The sequence below is a fragment of the Sinocyclocheilus anshuiensis genome, unplaced genomic scaffold (genome assembly GCF_001515605.1).
Source record: "Sinocyclocheilus anshuiensis isolate Anshui unplaced genomic scaffold, SAMN03320099.WGS_v1.1 scaffold234, whole genome shotgun sequence".
NCBI classification, from domain to species: Eukaryota; Metazoa; Chordata; class Actinopteri; order Cypriniformes; family Cyprinidae; genus Sinocyclocheilus; species Sinocyclocheilus anshuiensis.
This window is the reverse complement of record NW_015544165.1, coordinates 2,787,708-2,805,409: the sequence shown is the minus strand read 5'-3', so window position 1 is coordinate 2,805,409 and position 17,702 is coordinate 2,787,708. Positions and strand designations below refer to the sequence as shown.

General features: G+C 35.6%; 2 protein-coding genes across 3 annotated transcripts in view; both read left to right on the top strand.

The window, feature by feature from the left end:
* Nucleotides 1-17,702, top strand: part of LOC107695841 (inter-alpha-trypsin inhibitor heavy chain H6-like) — a 30,682-nt gene that overhangs the window by 6,995 nt on the left and 5,985 nt on the right. Inside the window, exons 2-8 of the mRNA XM_016495918.1 lie at nt 9,387-9,953; nt 11,197-11,232; nt 13,187-13,341; nt 16,160-16,270; nt 16,587-16,834; nt 16,929-17,095; nt 17,188-17,304. Of these exons, the coding sequence (XP_016351404.1) occupies nt 9,849-9,953; nt 11,197-11,232; nt 13,187-13,341; nt 16,160-16,270; nt 16,587-16,834; nt 16,929-17,095; nt 17,188-17,304 (939 nt within the window). The 5' untranslated portion in view covers nt 9,387-9,848. The remainder of the gene's footprint in view (nt 1-9,386; nt 9,954-11,196; nt 11,233-13,186; nt 13,342-16,159; nt 16,271-16,586; nt 16,835-16,928; nt 17,096-17,187; nt 17,305-17,702) is intronic.
* On the top strand, nt 2,756-8,717 carry LOC107695839 (6-phosphofructo-2-kinase/fructose-2,6-bisphosphatase-like). 2 transcript variants are annotated; one of them, XM_016495915.1, is made up of 14 exons: nt 2,756-2,954; nt 3,586-3,711; nt 3,989-4,085; nt 4,219-4,285; nt 4,489-4,563; nt 5,425-5,481; nt 5,592-5,713; nt 5,793-6,000; nt 6,385-6,531; nt 6,624-6,728; nt 7,629-7,758; nt 7,863-7,925; nt 8,316-8,380; nt 8,460-8,717. In XM_016495915.1, exons 1-14 carry the CDS (start codon nt 2,864-2,866, stop codon nt 8,514-8,516), a joined length of 1,410 nt encoding a protein of 469 aa, XP_016351401.1. In that variant the 5' UTR covers nt 2,756-2,863; the 3' UTR covers nt 8,517-8,717. The 2 variants fall into 2 exon arrangements, with proteins under 2 accessions (XP_016351401.1, XP_016351402.1); XM_016495916.1 differs by having other exon boundaries at nt 2,931-2,964.

Here is a 17,702-nt window from a genome sequence, read left to right as displayed (position 1 = left end):
TTTTGCACTACAAATCATTATATCTGCACTGTTGTTTACTTCACTGGTTTGCACTCTATCTGCCATGTGCCGTGTGCTGCTTTATATATATTTTTTTATATATTTTTTTACATTTTACCTTATTTGTATATTTGTATAGTTGTATTTTATACTTAATCTGTATATCTGTATTTATGTTCTACTGTTAGTGTTATCTGTATGCACCAAGGGTCTGAGAGTAACGCAATTTCAATTCTCTGTGTGTATGTGCTGTACATGTGGAAGAATTGACAATAAAGCAGACTTGACTTGACTTGACTAATACACCACAGCTGTGTGGTGCTAAATGGGTCATGAACAGCCATATCGGTTCTTTCCATTTTAATCTGAAGATAATCTGACAGTTTATTTACTGTATAGGGTCTCCAACCCTGCTCCTGGAGAACTTCCTTCCTGCAGTCTTCAGTTCCAACCCTGCTTCAACACATTTGTCAATTATTTTCAAGTAACCCTTAAGACCTTGATTAGCTGGTTCAGGTGTGTTTGATTAGAATTGGGGCTGAACTCTGCTGGACGGTAGCTCTCCAGGAGCAGGGTTGGAGACCCCTGTTGTAGGGGGTGTTTGCACAACACCATTTTTAACTAAAAAAATTTAAAAAATGTAAGCGTATTGGGTGTATATTTACAGTGTTGGGAAGGTTACTTTGGAAATGTAATAGGTTACAGATTACAAGTTACCCTATTTAAAATGCAATAGTGTAACTATTTCAGTTACTTTATTAAAGTAATGTAACTGATTACATTTGATTACTTTTTGATTACTTTTCTAAATTTCATGAATGTTTTCAAATGTTAATCATTTTGAAACATTTGAAGCAGGCAGGGTTAACCTTACAGTAGGACTCAACACTGATTACTGTCAGACTTTCAGAATCCTTCATCATTTGAATTAAGATTATAATTTATTTTTAAAGCACATCCACCACAAAAGCACCTCTTTTTACTTTGAGGTCGTTCTGAGGTTAAATACAGATTTAAAACCATAACAAGAAATAGTTTAATAGCTATGATACTGTTTTTGAAATCAAATCTTTGCATAGCTATGACAGGAAACACTGGCATCTAACAGTTAATCTAAAAAAAGCATATACATAAACCCAAATAAGAAATAAAAACAGTATTAGAGCGGTCGCCGATCGTGTCTCTTTAGGGCACTTGGCGGAAATCACGCAATTCATATGGATTACTTTGGCGATGTTTTTTTTGCGATGTCAACTTTTTGAAACGTGAGCATCTTTGGTGAATCTTCTTTCATCAGAGGGACATAAATCTCTCAGTAACTGGAGTCCCTAATCATGCAGATTTATGCTACAAGCTCTGTGTGGAGTTGTACAGTATGAAAGTTATTTCCCTTAACCAGGAAATTAACGTTCTTAGAATTGACAGAGAGTTGACCCTGAGAGGTCAAGTAAATATCTACAGCGGATCTAAATATTTATAATTAATTATAACCAGTTATGATTAATTATTCATATTTCCCCATGAGCTGATTCGCTACATTGGTGTCTCCTATTTTAGAGCAGTCACTGCAATTTGGGAAAGAAATCAATTAAATCTGTATGTGTGTGTGTGTGTGAAAATATTCAGATGTAACCCCCTTTGTAATCTTTAACATTTTCATAAGTAACTGTAGTTTAATTACACATTTATTCTCAGTAACTGTAACGGATTACAGTTACATTTATTTTATAATTAAATATGAGTAATTCCATTACATGTAACTAGTTACTCCCCAACACTGTTCATTTGCATGTCAACGGTGTTTAGTGGGCCTGAAAATGGGTTTCAAAGTGCAAGTTTTTGAAAACGATTCTGTTATTTTCACTGTGTAATCTACAAAAACTGTGACATCATGTACGTGCATATTACATGTGCAGACTATAGTGTTTCTTTACAAAGTGACATCGCCAACTACTGGCCTGGCATGCATAGTACAATGTTTTATTTACAAGAAAATACTGTTTCAGTTTTTCTAATTCAAAATTTCATGTTTAATTCAAAGTTTTATTTGCCGTTTAATTTTAATTCGCTTATTTGTGAAAATAATTTCTACACAATAATTTCTAATTATTATTATTAATTATTTCTTAACAAATTTTTTAGTGCATAAATAACTATTAGCATCAACACATGATAACATTCTGTTTATTATATGCGCATTCTGCAGTCATGTCATCTGATGCTCTAGGCTAGCTCTTTACAGTCTGGTGGATTCTGATTGACTGTCAATATTTGTATCGTTTAGCTTGAAAAATTGTTCTGAAAGTGATTCATACGACATCGTTCCTCTGTGTCGTTATCGTTATTGCTGTGGTTTGGACTTAACTATTTTCATATAATTATATAGGCTAGTTATCGTCTTTGCTGTGAGTAGAATAAATGCTGTAGATCAAAACCAGTATAAAGTGAGCTAGTTGCATAAAAAAAATCTATAAAATATATAGGCCAATTAAAAAAAATCTAATTTCATTGTATTTTACAAATTTGCAAAGAAACACACTGCATACATTCTAATTAGGATGCTGCTTGTCTAAAATATATACATGAAGTAACATATTTGAACATACTGTTTTAAATGTTTTCTTTTTGTTTAAGAACTGGTATAGTTTTTGTCATGAAGCCACAATGAAGATCAAAGCCTCCAAAGGGTTAACTAAGTCAATTACCCATTGGCAGCCAGGATTCTGTCTCTCCACCAACCCTGTCTCTCCTCCCAACTCTTCCTGCCTCAGTCAGGTGACCTGAGCAGGAACGGGGTTGATGGGATCCCAGCCATGTGTTCTTAGTTCCTAAACACACAATCAGCCTTGCAGGGCCTAACGACATGTCCACGGAGCAGAAGGAGCTCACACAGACACCACTGCTCAAGATATGGGTGCCAGGAATGGGCAGTTCTCTAGGCCAGAGGAGAGGCTGTAAGTGAGGGTATAACCTAATTCACCTGCATTTCCTTTTTCTATATTTGCTTATTCCCTCTCCTCTAAAATTGTTGGGGCATTAGGAGGGTTAATCTCTTGTAGATGATCAACCCTGGTGTTGTGAGCTTCAGCCCTGCCTGCTTCTGTTGTCTACATTTCATTGCCTCTTCAAGTTGCACCAAGTTGTGTTTTTGAGAGCTTTGTTTCTTCCGTTGTGGCAACGGAATGATCAGGAATATTAAGTGCTGGAGTTGGCTTCAAGACTCATGTGATTCCTTGGTTACTGTGGGATGTTCTTTCAGTAGTTTTCATACTCTTTGCCATCCAAGTCATTTGAATAACCCTGCTGTCTCATTACAATTCAGCATAGGATGAATTACAAACTGATGATGATGTGCTATTTTCAGTGCAGAAGTCAGTGAGTTCCTGTATGTTCTTAGAAGTTAATACGGCAGCCGCCTTTTTGTACCGTTTAGGTTTTTCTAATTTCTCTCAAATGAAACAGACTAGCAGATTAATTTTGCATAGGCATTATCTTGTGAATGCATATGTAATCTCCTACTCCAACATCTTCAAGTGATTAAATATTGTTCAAACTTTAATGTCAATGTTTTCTACTGGTCCACAGCCTCACGACCCCAGTTTACAAACTGTCCCACAATGATTGTGATGGTTGGTCTGCCAGCCAGGGGAAAAACCTACATCTCCAAAAAGTTAACCCGATATCTAAATTGGATTAGAGTCCCAACTCAAGGTGAGCGTATATATATTATGAAGTTAATGATCAGCTCTTAATGGCAAGTATTTGGATTTGTGTTTATGTTTGTGGTATGTACATACATTTATTGCATATTAAATTATTTGCTGATATACCAGTATAATTTTCATTATACGCATAAATATTTGCATGTATGTATAAAACAAACCTATTAAATTATTTGCTATATGTAATGTATATCAGCATGATTTAACTGTAAATGTGTAAATATCTGCTAACAAACTTTTTTTTTTTGCTTTTTTTTTATGTAAAGTCTTTAATTTGGGTCAGTATCGAAGGGAAGTTGTGCAGACATACAAGAACTATGAATTTTTTTGTCCAGACAATGAAGAGGCCATGAAAATCCACAGGTACAATATATTTAGGATGATTGCATATAACTTCTAAATAAACTGCATTATTTGATTAGGAAATCTGTCTTGTGTGCATATCTATGCATTATGTGTAATTTGTTCAATGCATATCTGTGTATTGTGTGTTCAGAGCCTGTGCCTCAAATGCTCTTAAGGACATCGCCAATTACTTCACTAAGGAGCAGGGACAAGTTGCAGTGAGTCAAGAACGTAATGGATAACGGTTCTTCTTGTCTGTCCAAGCTATGAATTAAAATTGTCAAGCTACTATATTAATCTGTCTGACTTTACATCCAATACAATTGAGAATTTACCAGTTTAGTCTGGGACTCTCAGCATTCTTATTGAGGAGTCGACCAATCATTGAGGCAAATCAGTCTCTGACAAATACACTTCACAGGTATTTGATGCCACCAATACCACAAGAGAGAGAAGAGGAGTCATTATCAGTTTTGCCAAGGAGAGGGGCTATAAGGCAGGTGCAGGTTTTTGCTTTTTTTCAACAGACTGCTTTATGTAAGTCTGCCTCAACTCTTCTTTGTATCGTATTCAATGTGATGATTGATGGGATGTTACTTCAAGACTATAGCTGTAAGTTATTTTATCAAAAGTTTGATAAGTACTAGAAGAGATTGTTGTGCTCCAAGATTAAAAATCAAATTGCTTCAGGTGCGTAGAGCCAAAAACAGATCAAAACAAACAAGGAGATTGCTATCCGCACACTGAATTAGATCTGGACTGGAGAAGGTCTAGCAAAAATATTTTATTATATAAATTACAGGATGCAAAAATTTTAAATATGATATAAATTGATGTATTAATTAATGTAAAATACTTAAACTAGAGCCATTCCTCCAGGGGGATCTATTTGGATTACCCCAGAAATCTTTTTTTCTAAGTATGGCAACGGACAGTGTTGCATAAGGTATGATTTGTTTTCACCACCTATTCATTTCCATCATATCCACGAATGGTGATTGACAGTGATAAAGCTCTGACATTTTTTTTTTTCTCTAAAATATTTAATTGACAGCCAATCGATTTGTTACAATGAACTGGACTCCCAGCGCTAAATATAATCTGTAATATGAATCATTTTTTAACTGAGCAAACCGATTCAGAGTTTGATTGCGATATTGAATTGATTGTGTCAGCGTGCTTGGCTGCAGGGTAACAAAAGCAATATAGTGTTTTGTGACCCATTGGAAAAAAAGTAGTTTGTTAATAGAAAGACTTCGTTTTCATTTTGAAAACACTTAAGCTGCTGTCATTTAATATTTTATCAAATTATGTCGATTTTAGCAACCATCCTTTCATACAAAATGTTTATGTCCAGGTATTTTTCATTGAGTCGGTTTGTGACGACCCAGAAATCATTGAGGCAAATATAATGGTAAGATTGTGTTATTAAACTATTTGTAATGCTAGACTATTAAAATTGTTTTGAAAATATTTTAGAATGAGATAGCTTTTGTTTACTATTATTTCCGTGTTTTTTGACAGCAAGTAAAGCTGAGCAGCCCAGATTATGAAAACTACGACAAAGAAGCAGCACTGGTGGACTTTCTGAAGCGTATTGATTGTTACAAAATGTCCTATGTCCCCCTGGATGAGGAAAAGGACAGGTACCCTGCTGCTGAAGTCTCAAATGTAAGATGATATGTGCATCAGTTCCAACCCTCTGCCTCTCCATCGGTTTTATAGGCACCTCTCCTTCATGAAGATCTTTAATGTGGGATCCAGGTACCTCGTGAATCGCGTGCAGGATCACATTCAGAGTCGTATAGTGTATTACCTCATGAACATCCACGTCACACCACGATCCATCTATCTGAGCCGCCATGGAGAAAGTGAGCTCAACCTGCTGGGAAGAATCGGTGGAGACTCAGGCCTCTCTTCACAGGGCCAAAAGGTGATTTAGATCATAAACTATACATAAACTCTTGTTCAAAGTGGATCAGTTTACACATGACCGGGTCAAAGTGTATCCTTGTTGAGGGTGAACACTGTTTTCGAACACCTCCGTTTTCACAGTCCACATTACAAAGCAAAAACAGTGTTTTCACATTCATCACTTGGGAGAGCATCTTCAAAAGCTAAATTTTTGCTGAACAAAAACACTGTCTCAGTATAGATGAAAGGCCAAAACATAAAAAAATGAGACTCTTTCAGATCTATCTGGATTAATGTGGCTGTAGCCTTAACTGTAGCATAAAAAGCCATGCATTTCTGTGATTTGAATCTTCCTTAAACACATATAGATATAGACTAGACGTGTGTCTGTCTTGTTGCTTAGTACGCTAAGGCCCTTGCAGAGTTCATCAGGGGTCAGGCCATCAAGAACCTGAAGGTGTGGACCAGCCACATGAAGAGGACCATACAGACAGCAGAGGCACTGGGCGTACCATATGAACAGTGGAAGGCATTGAATGAAATCGACGCGGTAAGCTAGTCATGCTCTCTATTAAAGGTGTATGCATGTGAAATGCAAATGTCAAGAAAAACAGTTGAACTTAGTCTCTGGTACATTTTAAGGGTGTGTGTGAGGAAATGATGTACGAGGAGATTCAGGCAACCCATCCAGAAGAGTTTGCCTTAAGAGACCAGGACAAGTACCGTTACCGATATCCAAAGGGTGAAGTGAGTCTTGTACACAACACAACAGTGTTAAAATGAGTTTGTGTGAAAAAGTACACTACCGGTCAAAAGTTTGGGATAGTTAAAAAATATATTTTTTTATGTTTTTGAAAGAAGTCTCTTATACTTGCCAAGGCTGCATTTATTTGATCAAAAAGACAGTAATATGGTAAAATATTATTACAATATAAAATAATTATCTATTTTTATATATATTTAAAATTACATTTATTCCTGTGGTGGCAAAGCTGAGTTTTCAGCAGCTGTTCCAGTCTAGTGTCACACGATCCTTTAGAAATCATTCTAATATGCTAATATTGTTGATCAATTTAAAGATTTAAATAAAATTAATCAATTAATATGTTTATTCAGCAAGGATGCACTAAATGATCAAAAGTGACAGTAAAGACATTTACAATTGTAATGTGGGTTTTGGGTTTTGTTTCATGTTCATGTTTTCCATATGTTTTATTTTGTATTGTTTCCTTGGATCACTCTGTAAATAAACTGCACTTGGGTTCTTCACTACACTCGCCTTCAGTGGATGATTCGTTACAACAATGTTACAAAAGATTTCTATTTCAATTAAAGGTTTTTGATTAATCCAAGAATCCTAAAAAAAAATGCAGCAAAAACTTTTCAACATTGATAATAATAAGAACCATTACTTATAATTGAGCACCAACAGTAATTAATAGTACAGTATCAAATCAAAATATTAGGATCATGTGAAGACTGGAGTAATAGCTGCTGAAAATTCAGCATTGCCATCACACAAATAAATGACATTTTAAAATATATTAAAAATGAAAACGGTTATTTTAAATTGTAATTATTTCACAATATTACTGTTTTTACAAACTTTTGACCTTTTTGAGTTTTGCACTTTTCTGTGTTCTGCAGTCGTATGAAGACCTGGTGCACCGTCTAGAGCCAGTCATAATGGAGCTTGAGAGACAAGAGAATGTGCTGGTCATCTGCCACCAGGCAGTCATGCGTTGTCTACTGGCCTACTTTCTGGACAAGAGTGCAGGTCTAAACCAAAAACAGCCAGCAATTGCTGTCACTGACTATGAAATGCACTTTGTCACTGTGATAGGATCTTTCATGTAATTTATACATCTGATTTCTCTGCAGATGATCTACCACATCTAAAGTGTCCTCTGCATACTGTTCTCAAACTGACTCCATTAGCTTACGGTGAGTATAGGCATAGCTATAGTTTTATTTCAAACATGGCTCTTTCCATGATTAGGGTATAATGTGGGGCCCTGTTATCTTTTAAAAGTATGGAAATCTCTTACTGTTTTCAGTCTGAGAGAACTATTCTGTAGATATATTAGAGAAACAATTGTGATCAAATGAACCCAGCATGAAAAGTAGGTAGCAGCATTTAGGCCAGTACCACTTTCTTTACTATATTAATTAAAACCACAACATAATAATTCTGATTTAATCTGAATTCTGATGTGATATTTAGTTCATTGGATGCAACCCTGCTACTACATGATTGTCCCTCATTACATTATTCATGAAAAGTGCTACATATAATATGTGAGTGTGTCGTGTTCTTTTATGCTCTCCTTGCAGGATGCAAAGTGGAGTCCTTCTATTTAAACATCCAAGCAGTGAACACACACAGGGACAGACCCACAGTAAGTCATAAAATCCTATGGAATTATGAATTTTAATCACTGATCAGTGTCTAAAATGGATTTCTTGTTTGCATTCCAGAATGTGAATATCGCAAGAAAGACAGAAGCACTACAGACTGTACCTGAACATCTGTAATCACAAAAAAAATCTTAAATTTGCCAGTTTAGCACAATTAATCTACACACAGATTGTGTAAATGAATAGCAAGTTGGGAGGAAGGAATTTAAAAGGACATTAGCATGTTTCCATTAAGATTATCAAGGCTTGCAAACATGAAAGTGGGATCCAAAGTCTGAGACCACATCTGGGAAAATCTGTTTTTTTTTTTAGGGGGGGGTCCCTCACAAAAATGTAAAACAAAAAATATTAAGACATTCTGAAAATGTATATTTTTCAAAAAATAAAATAAAATTTGAATAATTAGAAAATGCAGAACAGAATGTTTGCGTTTTCACTATAGGGCTCTCAGACTTTTGGATTGTACTTTAGTTTTTAAAACTAAACTGTGAAAATCAAGTATGATTTTACTTTGTTGATAAGATGGTTGCATTGGCATGTTATACGTTGAAATGGATACTGCAACTAAAGATTATTTTTACCCTTTTCCTAGTTTAAAATGTTTAGTTAGAACAGGGAAAATCCCCATTGTGTGAAAGTAAATAGCCTTTATTTATTCATTTTAATATTGCGTTCAAAGAGCTGGGCAGTAATACCTTTTTATGCATTGATAAATTACAGTAATCAGAAGATGATTCAGTTAGTTAACAGCACCATGGATGGCAACCAAAAAAATAAATCCATATTAGTGAAAGTGAAAGTGACGTGACATTGGGTTACGAGTCCGACTCTAACCATTAGGCCATGACTTCCCCCACTGGGGAATTATATTAGCCATCACAGTATCACACAAGAGCATTCTCAAGCCACTTTACTCCTCACAATTCATTATTTATTAGTATGTATGAAAGCCTGTCCAAAAAACTCCAACCTAACAGATTTCTAGAGTAAAAATTCAGTATCCAAATACATCAAATATAGTGACAGTAATGCGGTTTTAGAACAATTATGTAACGACTGAAAGGCATATGATGGTCTTCAGAAATGTAGGCATTCACGGGTTAATGGTTTGTGGTTTTTCGTGCCCCCCAAAATCGTGGCGAGACTCTGCGAAATGTCCAGTATGCACACGTGAAAAGAGCTCCCCTTGAAACCCACAAATACCTGTGCATGATCGAAACTCGTTTGTCTTTATAACAAAGTAATTTTCAAGTCTAAATGAGCATCCATCCCTCTCGTGGCATTATCGTGGCTTCAGTATCATTTTTAGGATCTTTTTGGAAGGGAGGGGGCAATACTGCCCCTTTTATAAACAACTTTGTACCGTAAAATGTGAAGTTAGTGGAAGACCTTACGCACTCGCCTTACGGGCAAAACAGTGGTTTTGGCTTTCCCACACAATCTGAAAGCATGGATGTTAAACTGGATTTGACTATCCACGCTGTCGTTTTCATCCTACTTACTGTTGTTCCTTTTGGATGTGCGCATTTCGACGCGCACTCGGTCCCTCTCCAGGTACGTGTACTTGTTATAGAATTATTATTCATAATTTTACACTTGGTCATTATTTGCCCGATTGTTCTGTGACATTTTCCTCTGATAAGTAAAATGTGAAGTTTTGTCTTGAGTGACCGATGGCAATTTGCGCGACACAAACAAAAAATTCGCCTCGTCACATTACGCGCGAAAACGCACATACTGAAGAATAACACAACATTTAAGAATTTCTGTTCCAGTGGAATGGTATTTCATTCTTAGAATTGTATATATACTTTATCTACTTACATAACTTTTTTTATATTGTATTTTGATGCATTAGGAATAAGTAAAACGGAAGGCAGGTAAATAAAATTGGTTTACAATCCTTTTGGTAATCATAAGTCTTTGTGTGTTCTTAAAGATGTAGTTTTTATTGTGCGTTACGCTGGAATCTTAAAAAGTTGTAATAAAGATTCCCACTAGGTTGGAAATTATGCGAGCAATTCAAATTGTTATTCTGTACGAATTTCTTACGCATTCCTTCTGGGCTTTTGATAGTCAAATAAGGAAAACATAAAGGAAAGGAAGCATATCATTAAGGTGTTGCCATTTTAAGATTACTGTATTCACATATTATGCACATTAACAGAATTTTATGTCAATTATTTCGCCGCTGTTTTATCTCACAAAATTTGCTTTAATAAACCTGTCACACAGCAGTTTCGTTTAAAAAGTGTGCTGGAAAGTTATAGTAGCAGAGACGCATTCTTTTCCATATTTAGCTTTTTGTTTGTATTTACAGGAGATGTGGTAATATATTGGTACAGCAATGAATTATGTGTAAAGCTAACATCTAAAATCCTCCAGTGGCCTTGTGTGTACAGTCCTGACATTTAGTTCCATTTCCACCCCTTTCATGAATAACTTTGATTCAGTCTATTTCAATGCAAGATCTAGACCAAACCACTGGCATCTGAGAATATTTCAAACTATTTTTACATTTACACCTCTGACTTCAAAGGTAGTTTTGTGATTGGTAATACAGTGGTTAATCAAGATTATATGAATAATACAAAGTTTGTATGAATATTTAAAGGTGAGTGGCACTAAGGAATGAGTAAAACAGATTTGTTTTTGTGAGGCATACACTGTGATGTTTAAAACACCTAGCTGGAATTAATTCTTTGAAGATAATTTTATGTGACATATACTGAATGTAATGTACAAGTACCTTTGACACTCTGGATAAGAGAAATCAATACTTATCAATACTTTTTAGAGACTGAGACATCAGACCGCAGCATCAAAACCAGCAGTAAGTATGACAGAAAAAGCTATGTTTTTGCTTTGTGCTAAACTGTAAATATTAAGATAAATGCCTTGGTTTTTTATTTTACCTTGGTTTATTGTGAAATTCTATAAAGCACCAAATAGATGCCTTAGAAACCAGATGTTTATAAAACACATGAGAATGTTTGCATGAGTTAGAAACAGTATGACCAGAAAAATCCAAATCTGTCACTGGAGACAGACAGCAAAACGGAATCAGACTAAAATCATAATGTTTTACATTATTCTTGAAGTTATTTCTTTTTTATTTCTTCTTATTATTACAAGACATTCTATAATCTTAACCCCTTAACTGTCACCCCACATTTTTTAAAATAGGCATTAAAATGCACTATCCAAACTTAAATTGTTATAATTCATGAACACTTTGGAATAAAGAGGAAAGGCTGGTCTCTTTTTAAAGAAGACAGTCAGCAGATTATTGCAGAAGTGAAATTATTTCAAAATTAAAATATCAAAACGTTATAGAAGTTTAAATTAACTGTAAAGAAAATGCACTGTACATTGCATTTTTTAAATTATATTTTATATAAAATAAATATTTTACATAACAGGTTTTACTCTAAAATTGCAAAAAAAAAAGAAAAAAGTAAAGCCTTATGTCTAAACAAGTTACAGTGGGTACGGAAAGTATTCAGACCCCCTTAAATTTTTCACTCTTTGTTATATTGCAGCCATTTGCTAAAATAATTTAAGTTAATTTTTTTTCCTCATTAATGTACACACAGCACCCCATATTGACAGAAAAACACAGAATTGTTGACATTTTTGCAGATTTATTAAAAAAGAAAAACTGAAATATCACATGGTCCTAAGTATTCAGACCCTTTGCTGTGACACTCATATATTTAACTCAGGTGCTGTCCATTTCTTCTGATCATCCTTGAGATGGTTCTACACCTTCATTTGAGTCCAGCTGTGTTTGATTATACTGATTGGACTTGATTAGGAAAGCCACACACCTGTCTATATAAGACCTTACAGCTGCAATATAACAAAGAGTGAAAAATTTAAGGGGGTCTGAATACTTTCCGTACCCACTGTATGTTCCAAATTTGAAGTTGATATAAAAAAAATTGAGGATATGAAAAAAATATGGATTCCTGAGACTCAGACCTTTCCAATTATATGTTTTATGTCAAGATTATAAAAAGTTTTGATTGTAAAAGACCATAATGCATTTTGTAATATGACACTTGCCACTGCCCGCTAAGGGGGAGGAGACTGCCAAAAGATTTTAAAGTACTATTTCCATGGTAATGCAATGTCTGAATTCAAAATGGTTTTCACAGGATGAATCTTGGGCTTCTAAACTTTCAAATTATATATAATTTATGATGATTACTAAAATATTTGATAGAGAAAAAGGACAACGAAATAAGAGTGCCAAGCGTCCCACAGGTGGGACGGTGACGGTTAAGGGGTTTAATATTTACTGTAAGACGCTCAGACCCAGGGAAATATCTTAGCCTTCATAGTTTTTAATTTGTAGATCTAGCTAATTGTGTTAATATTAGTTTCTGTCAATTGTTGCACTAGCTGTTGCATGCAGTGCAGGAAAGAGTGCTCAGATAGACATGGCTTTTCTGTAGCCAGACCAATGTGGTCTGAATCAGATTCAAGTAAACAGATTGAGGTGTTCTATGTACTGAGATGTGACACAAGTTCAAAAAGTCCTGAGAAATCAAAATTAACATGCTAATCATATGAATTGTTCAATAAAGTCATGTTTTTAAATTGATGCATTTTTTCAGATGTGTTCACTGGCTAACTTTCAAATATTAATGTTCATGTGTACCGCTTTTTTTTTATAGCCAAGATTTTACTGAAATTGAAAAGAATAATTTGGAAAACATAATTTGAAAAAGATAATTTGGCTTAGTATATTAATGTTATTTTGGTGTTTGTTGTGCCCTTAGCTCAAGGTGACAGATTACCATGTGCGATGTTCTGTAGTGTCTCGCTATGCTGTAACCACAGTGGAGAGCACCACGTGGAACCAACTCCACATTACTAAGGAGGCGGCCTTCGAGGTGGATTTATCTTCATCTGCATTTATTTCCAACTTTACCATGTGAGTCAAAATTACACCACATTCTTTTTTATTCTGGCTGTCAAATTGGTTTAAAAGATTTCCCTGAATAGACAGAGCAGGGTTATAATTGTACTAATGATTTGCTCATTTCGGAAGAAGTGTTTTGCGATCAAAAGGTATTCTTTTTTTTAATGCTCAGATCTGATTTACTTCACTTAAATATTAAAGATCTGTCATCATTTACTTAACCACATGTCATTTCGAAAATGACTTTTTTCGCTGTTCTTCCGTTAAGCATGTAACAAATTAATTTTGAATAACACCAGTCATACTTTTTAAAGCATCTCAGTACCTGGCCTCCTTGGCACATTCATGAGAAAAGTAGCAATGTCCAATGTGTGAACAATTAATTCTTTTGAGTTAAAGTCAATGAGTCAGATGATCTAGTTTATAAACCTTGAATGATTCATTCATAAATTGGACTGATCTGTTCGGATTCAGTGGCTCTTGAGTTAAGATCTCACTGAAGGGGAAGATATCAAGTGAATGGTGACTTAAATACAGTCTGATTGTCACACAAAGCTTTTGTATGGCTTGCTAAGACTTGAAATCTAGTCATATAGACCACTATTTTATCATACTTTAAGGTGTTTTTTCATTCATTTTGAAGCTTGAAAGCTTCAGTCCCCACTGATTGTAATTGCACGGAACAGAGTGACCAAGACATTATTCAGAATTTCTACTTTTGTGTTCCACAGAAGAAAGTTAGTCATACCAGTTTGGGACCCTCCTAAGAGTGAATAAATAATGAAGAATTGTCATTTTTGGTTGAACTGTCCCTTTAACTTTCTCTTAATTATATTCTATTAGTTGTACCTTTGTTTTTTTTGTACAAATTAAGAAACATAGAAAAGGACACTCAAATGGAGCAAATTGACAGGAAAAAAAGGATCTAGTGAAGAAAGCATATTTGTTCACTAGAGTAAAAGTTATGTAAACCTCTTTTCCAAAAACAAATGCTAAATTTAAATAATTTCCCACAAATAAGGCTCCATAACAGCTTGATAAAGCACACAGGGGCTGGATTTGGAAGCGGACGTTGGTCAAAAGTAAAGAACGTTCGGGCCAGATGAATAGCAGGCTTTGTCAAGAAAACTCAGAAAGCTAATAGAGAAAATGACGAGAACTGGCTCTGTTCACTCTCCCTTTTACCCAACAGAGTTTACCAAGGCACATGGCCAAGACACACACGCTCACACATTTACGTGCACATAAATACATGCACGTGCGTGAAGAATGCACTCATGTATCCATCAACAAAGCAGGGCTTCAAGTTTCAATGTACATTACAAACGTATGCACGCCCTCAAAGAATCACACAAATACAGACCGACACTTCCATCGGGCTCTGTACGTTTTCAAATAGCTGCAGCAAATGTGTTTCTTTCGTGCAGTAGCATTTGTTTAACTGTGACTGAGAGCTCTGTGTTCACAGTGTCACATGCACAGCCATCCCAGACCTCTCAGTGCCACACAGGCGCCTCATTTTCCACTGTGCCTTAAACTGTCCATTCACCCTGCTCTTATTCAAACAAGCTCTTTTTCAAGGCTGTTGGTTTATTTTGGTTGGTCCTTGTTGACTTTTATTTAAATATATTTGCTTATAGGGGCTGACCTTGCTTTAGCATTTTCTCTCCTTGACCCTCATGTAAAGACACAAAGAGAGTATGGTAGCTTCGTGAACTCCTGAGCGTTCATGCCAGGGGAAATGCTCCTCAACCGAGATTTAAGGGGATTTTGGAATTGCTATGATTGCGAGAGATTCTCAGTAATTATGTTTTGTGAGGGAAATTAATTTTCTTTTTGTCATGAGCCATTTCCTCTTGGTTTTGGGAGATAAAGTTTAAAATAAGAAATGTAGTAATATTTGTGAAGCATGTAGTCGCAATTATGAGGAAGAAGTTGCAATTAATAAAATCACAGTTGTAGTTATAGTGTAGTTACAGTTGTAGTGTCACAGTTTGCATAATAGTTGCAACTACGAAAAATAAATTCATAACTGTGATAGTAAATCACATTGTGAGACAAATGTAAGATATAACTATGAAAAAAGTCACAACTGTGAAGAAAGTCACAATTTTGAGTTATAAAATCGCAATTACAAGAAATAGTCACAATTATTGTAGGAGAGATAGTCACAGTTGTGAGATAGTCACAATTGCAATAAAGTCTCTAACTATGAAAAATGAAGTCAAAATCGTGACAGATAAATTCTTTCAATGCGATTATATAAATCGCAACTATGAGGAAAAAGTCACAATTGTGAAAATGAAGTCAGAATATTTAGTTATAAAGTCACAATTATGAGATATGGTTGCAATTACTGTAAGAGAAATAAAGTCACAGTTGTGAGATATAGTCACATTTTGAGATATATATTCACAATTGCAATAAAGTTGCTAACTATAAAAATAAGCCACAGCTGTAAGATATAAAATCATGTTGCGAGACAAATGTAAGATAAAATCATGAAAAACTATGAGAAAAATTCAAAATTGCGAGATTGAAATTGCAATTTTTTCAGATATATATTTATTGCAATAAAGTTGCAACTATGAAAAATAAAGTCACAACTGTGAGGTGTAAAGTCACATAATGAGACAAATGTGAGATATAAGTTGCAGTTACGAAAAATTACACTCTTTTTTTACCTTTAATGGTGGATAGGGTGTTTTAAATTTGATGTATAAACCAGTGAGAAGTGGTTTTGCTACAACATGTTTGAACTACACTGTTTCTATGATCATTATCAAAATATGTATGCTTTTTGCTCTGATTTGTCTTTGTTAATTTCCAGCACCTCTAATGGGAAGGTGTATGTGGCTCAGGTGAAGAGGAGAACTGATGCAAGGAAGATCTATGACACCGCTAAGAAGCAGGGGAAAACGGCAGGACTTGCTGCTACTAAGTCAGTCCAAAATCTGTTTAATACCTTCTCTACTGGGGCTTTTGGCAGAATCCCTGTGTGCAGGCATCCACTAAAAATTGCTAAATTGTTTCATTTACTTTTCAGGTTTGGCCCAACAAACATGCTGTTTTCAAAATGAACGTGTTGACAAAAATCCTTAGTTTTTCTTATACAGTTGCAGATGTTTTGAACAATAAATCTTTTTTGTTGAATCATCTTTAAATTAAATCAAAATCATTTTTCAGGTGAAATGTTATCTCATGACACGGACAAACAATATACCATGAACCTGATCAACTTCTGTTGTTTTCCAAAGGGAACGTGAGATAGAGAAGTTCCGTGTAGCAGTCAACGTGCCTCCTGGGACTCGCGTCTCCTTCACGCTGACGTATGAGGAGCTTTTATCACGACGGCTTGGCCGCTATGAGCTGTCTCTGGGTCTACGGCCTGGCCAACCTGTGCAGAACATCTCCCTGGACGTCAGCATATCAGAGCGGACGGGCATCAGCTATATCAGAGCTCTGCCATTGCGAACTAGCCGACTGCTTACCAACAATGTTCAAGGTACCCTACAAGAACCACTTCTGTCATGTCAATGCTTCAGAACAAAGAATCACAAAATATATGGTTTCTCTCTTTCTCACTGATCTTTCGGCAGATGCAGATCCTCCTCCATCAACTAAGGTCGAGCAGAATCCCTACTGCGCACATGTGCGTTACACTCCCAGCATACAGCAACAGAAGAATATCTCCCCAAGAGGTCCCAATGCAGACTTCGTCATTCAGTATGACGTGGAGCTCAAAGACCCCATGGGGGACATACAGGTCTTTACACTAACGTATCTGATTGATGGTACCAGAATAGTGGTGGTCCTGGTGTAGCATTGTAATGTTTTCACTTGGTTTTTTTTCTCCAGGTGGATGATGGCTACTTTGTTCATTACTTTGCACCTCGAGGACTTCCTGTAGTTCCTAAAGATGTCATCTTTGTCATTGACATCAGCGGCTCTATGATTGGCACAAAAATCAAGCAGGTAGCATCTCCGCCAACTCAAAATCACATCTTGTTGAGAATGAGAAGAACACTGAATCATGTATTTCTCCACTGTGTTTTACATCAGACTAAGGCAGCCATGACCACCATTCTGAGTGACCTACGAGAGGGAGATTACTTCAATCTCATCACTTTCTCAGATAAGGTCTACACCTGGAAAAAAGGCCGCACTGTGCGGGCCACTCGGCAAAATGTGCGGGATGCCAAGGAATTTGTCAGGAAGATATTCGCAGAGGGCTGTAGGTGTTTCTTCTGTATCTCATGATATTATATAAGTACTCTCATGATTCAAAATGATAAAGTGTTTGTTGCAGAATTCTGTTTTTAATTAATTTTTTTAATAAAAATACATAAAACATTTACAGTACAAATATAATA

Excerpts from the sequence above, each read along its gene's own strand:
- LOC107695839 (XM_016495915.1), top strand. The coding sequence starts at position 2,864 with ATGTCCACGGAGCAGAAGGAGCTCACACAGACACCACTGCTCAAGATA. Across the intron at positions 4,086-4,218 it reads GAGGCCATGAAAATCCACAG|AGCCTGTGCCTCAAATGCTC; the intron begins GTACAATATATT and ends TTGTGTGTTCAG. Across the intron at positions 5,714-5,792 it reads CTGGATGAGGAAAAGGACAG|GCACCTCTCCTTCATGAAGA; the intron begins GTACCCTGCTGC and ends TCGGTTTTATAG.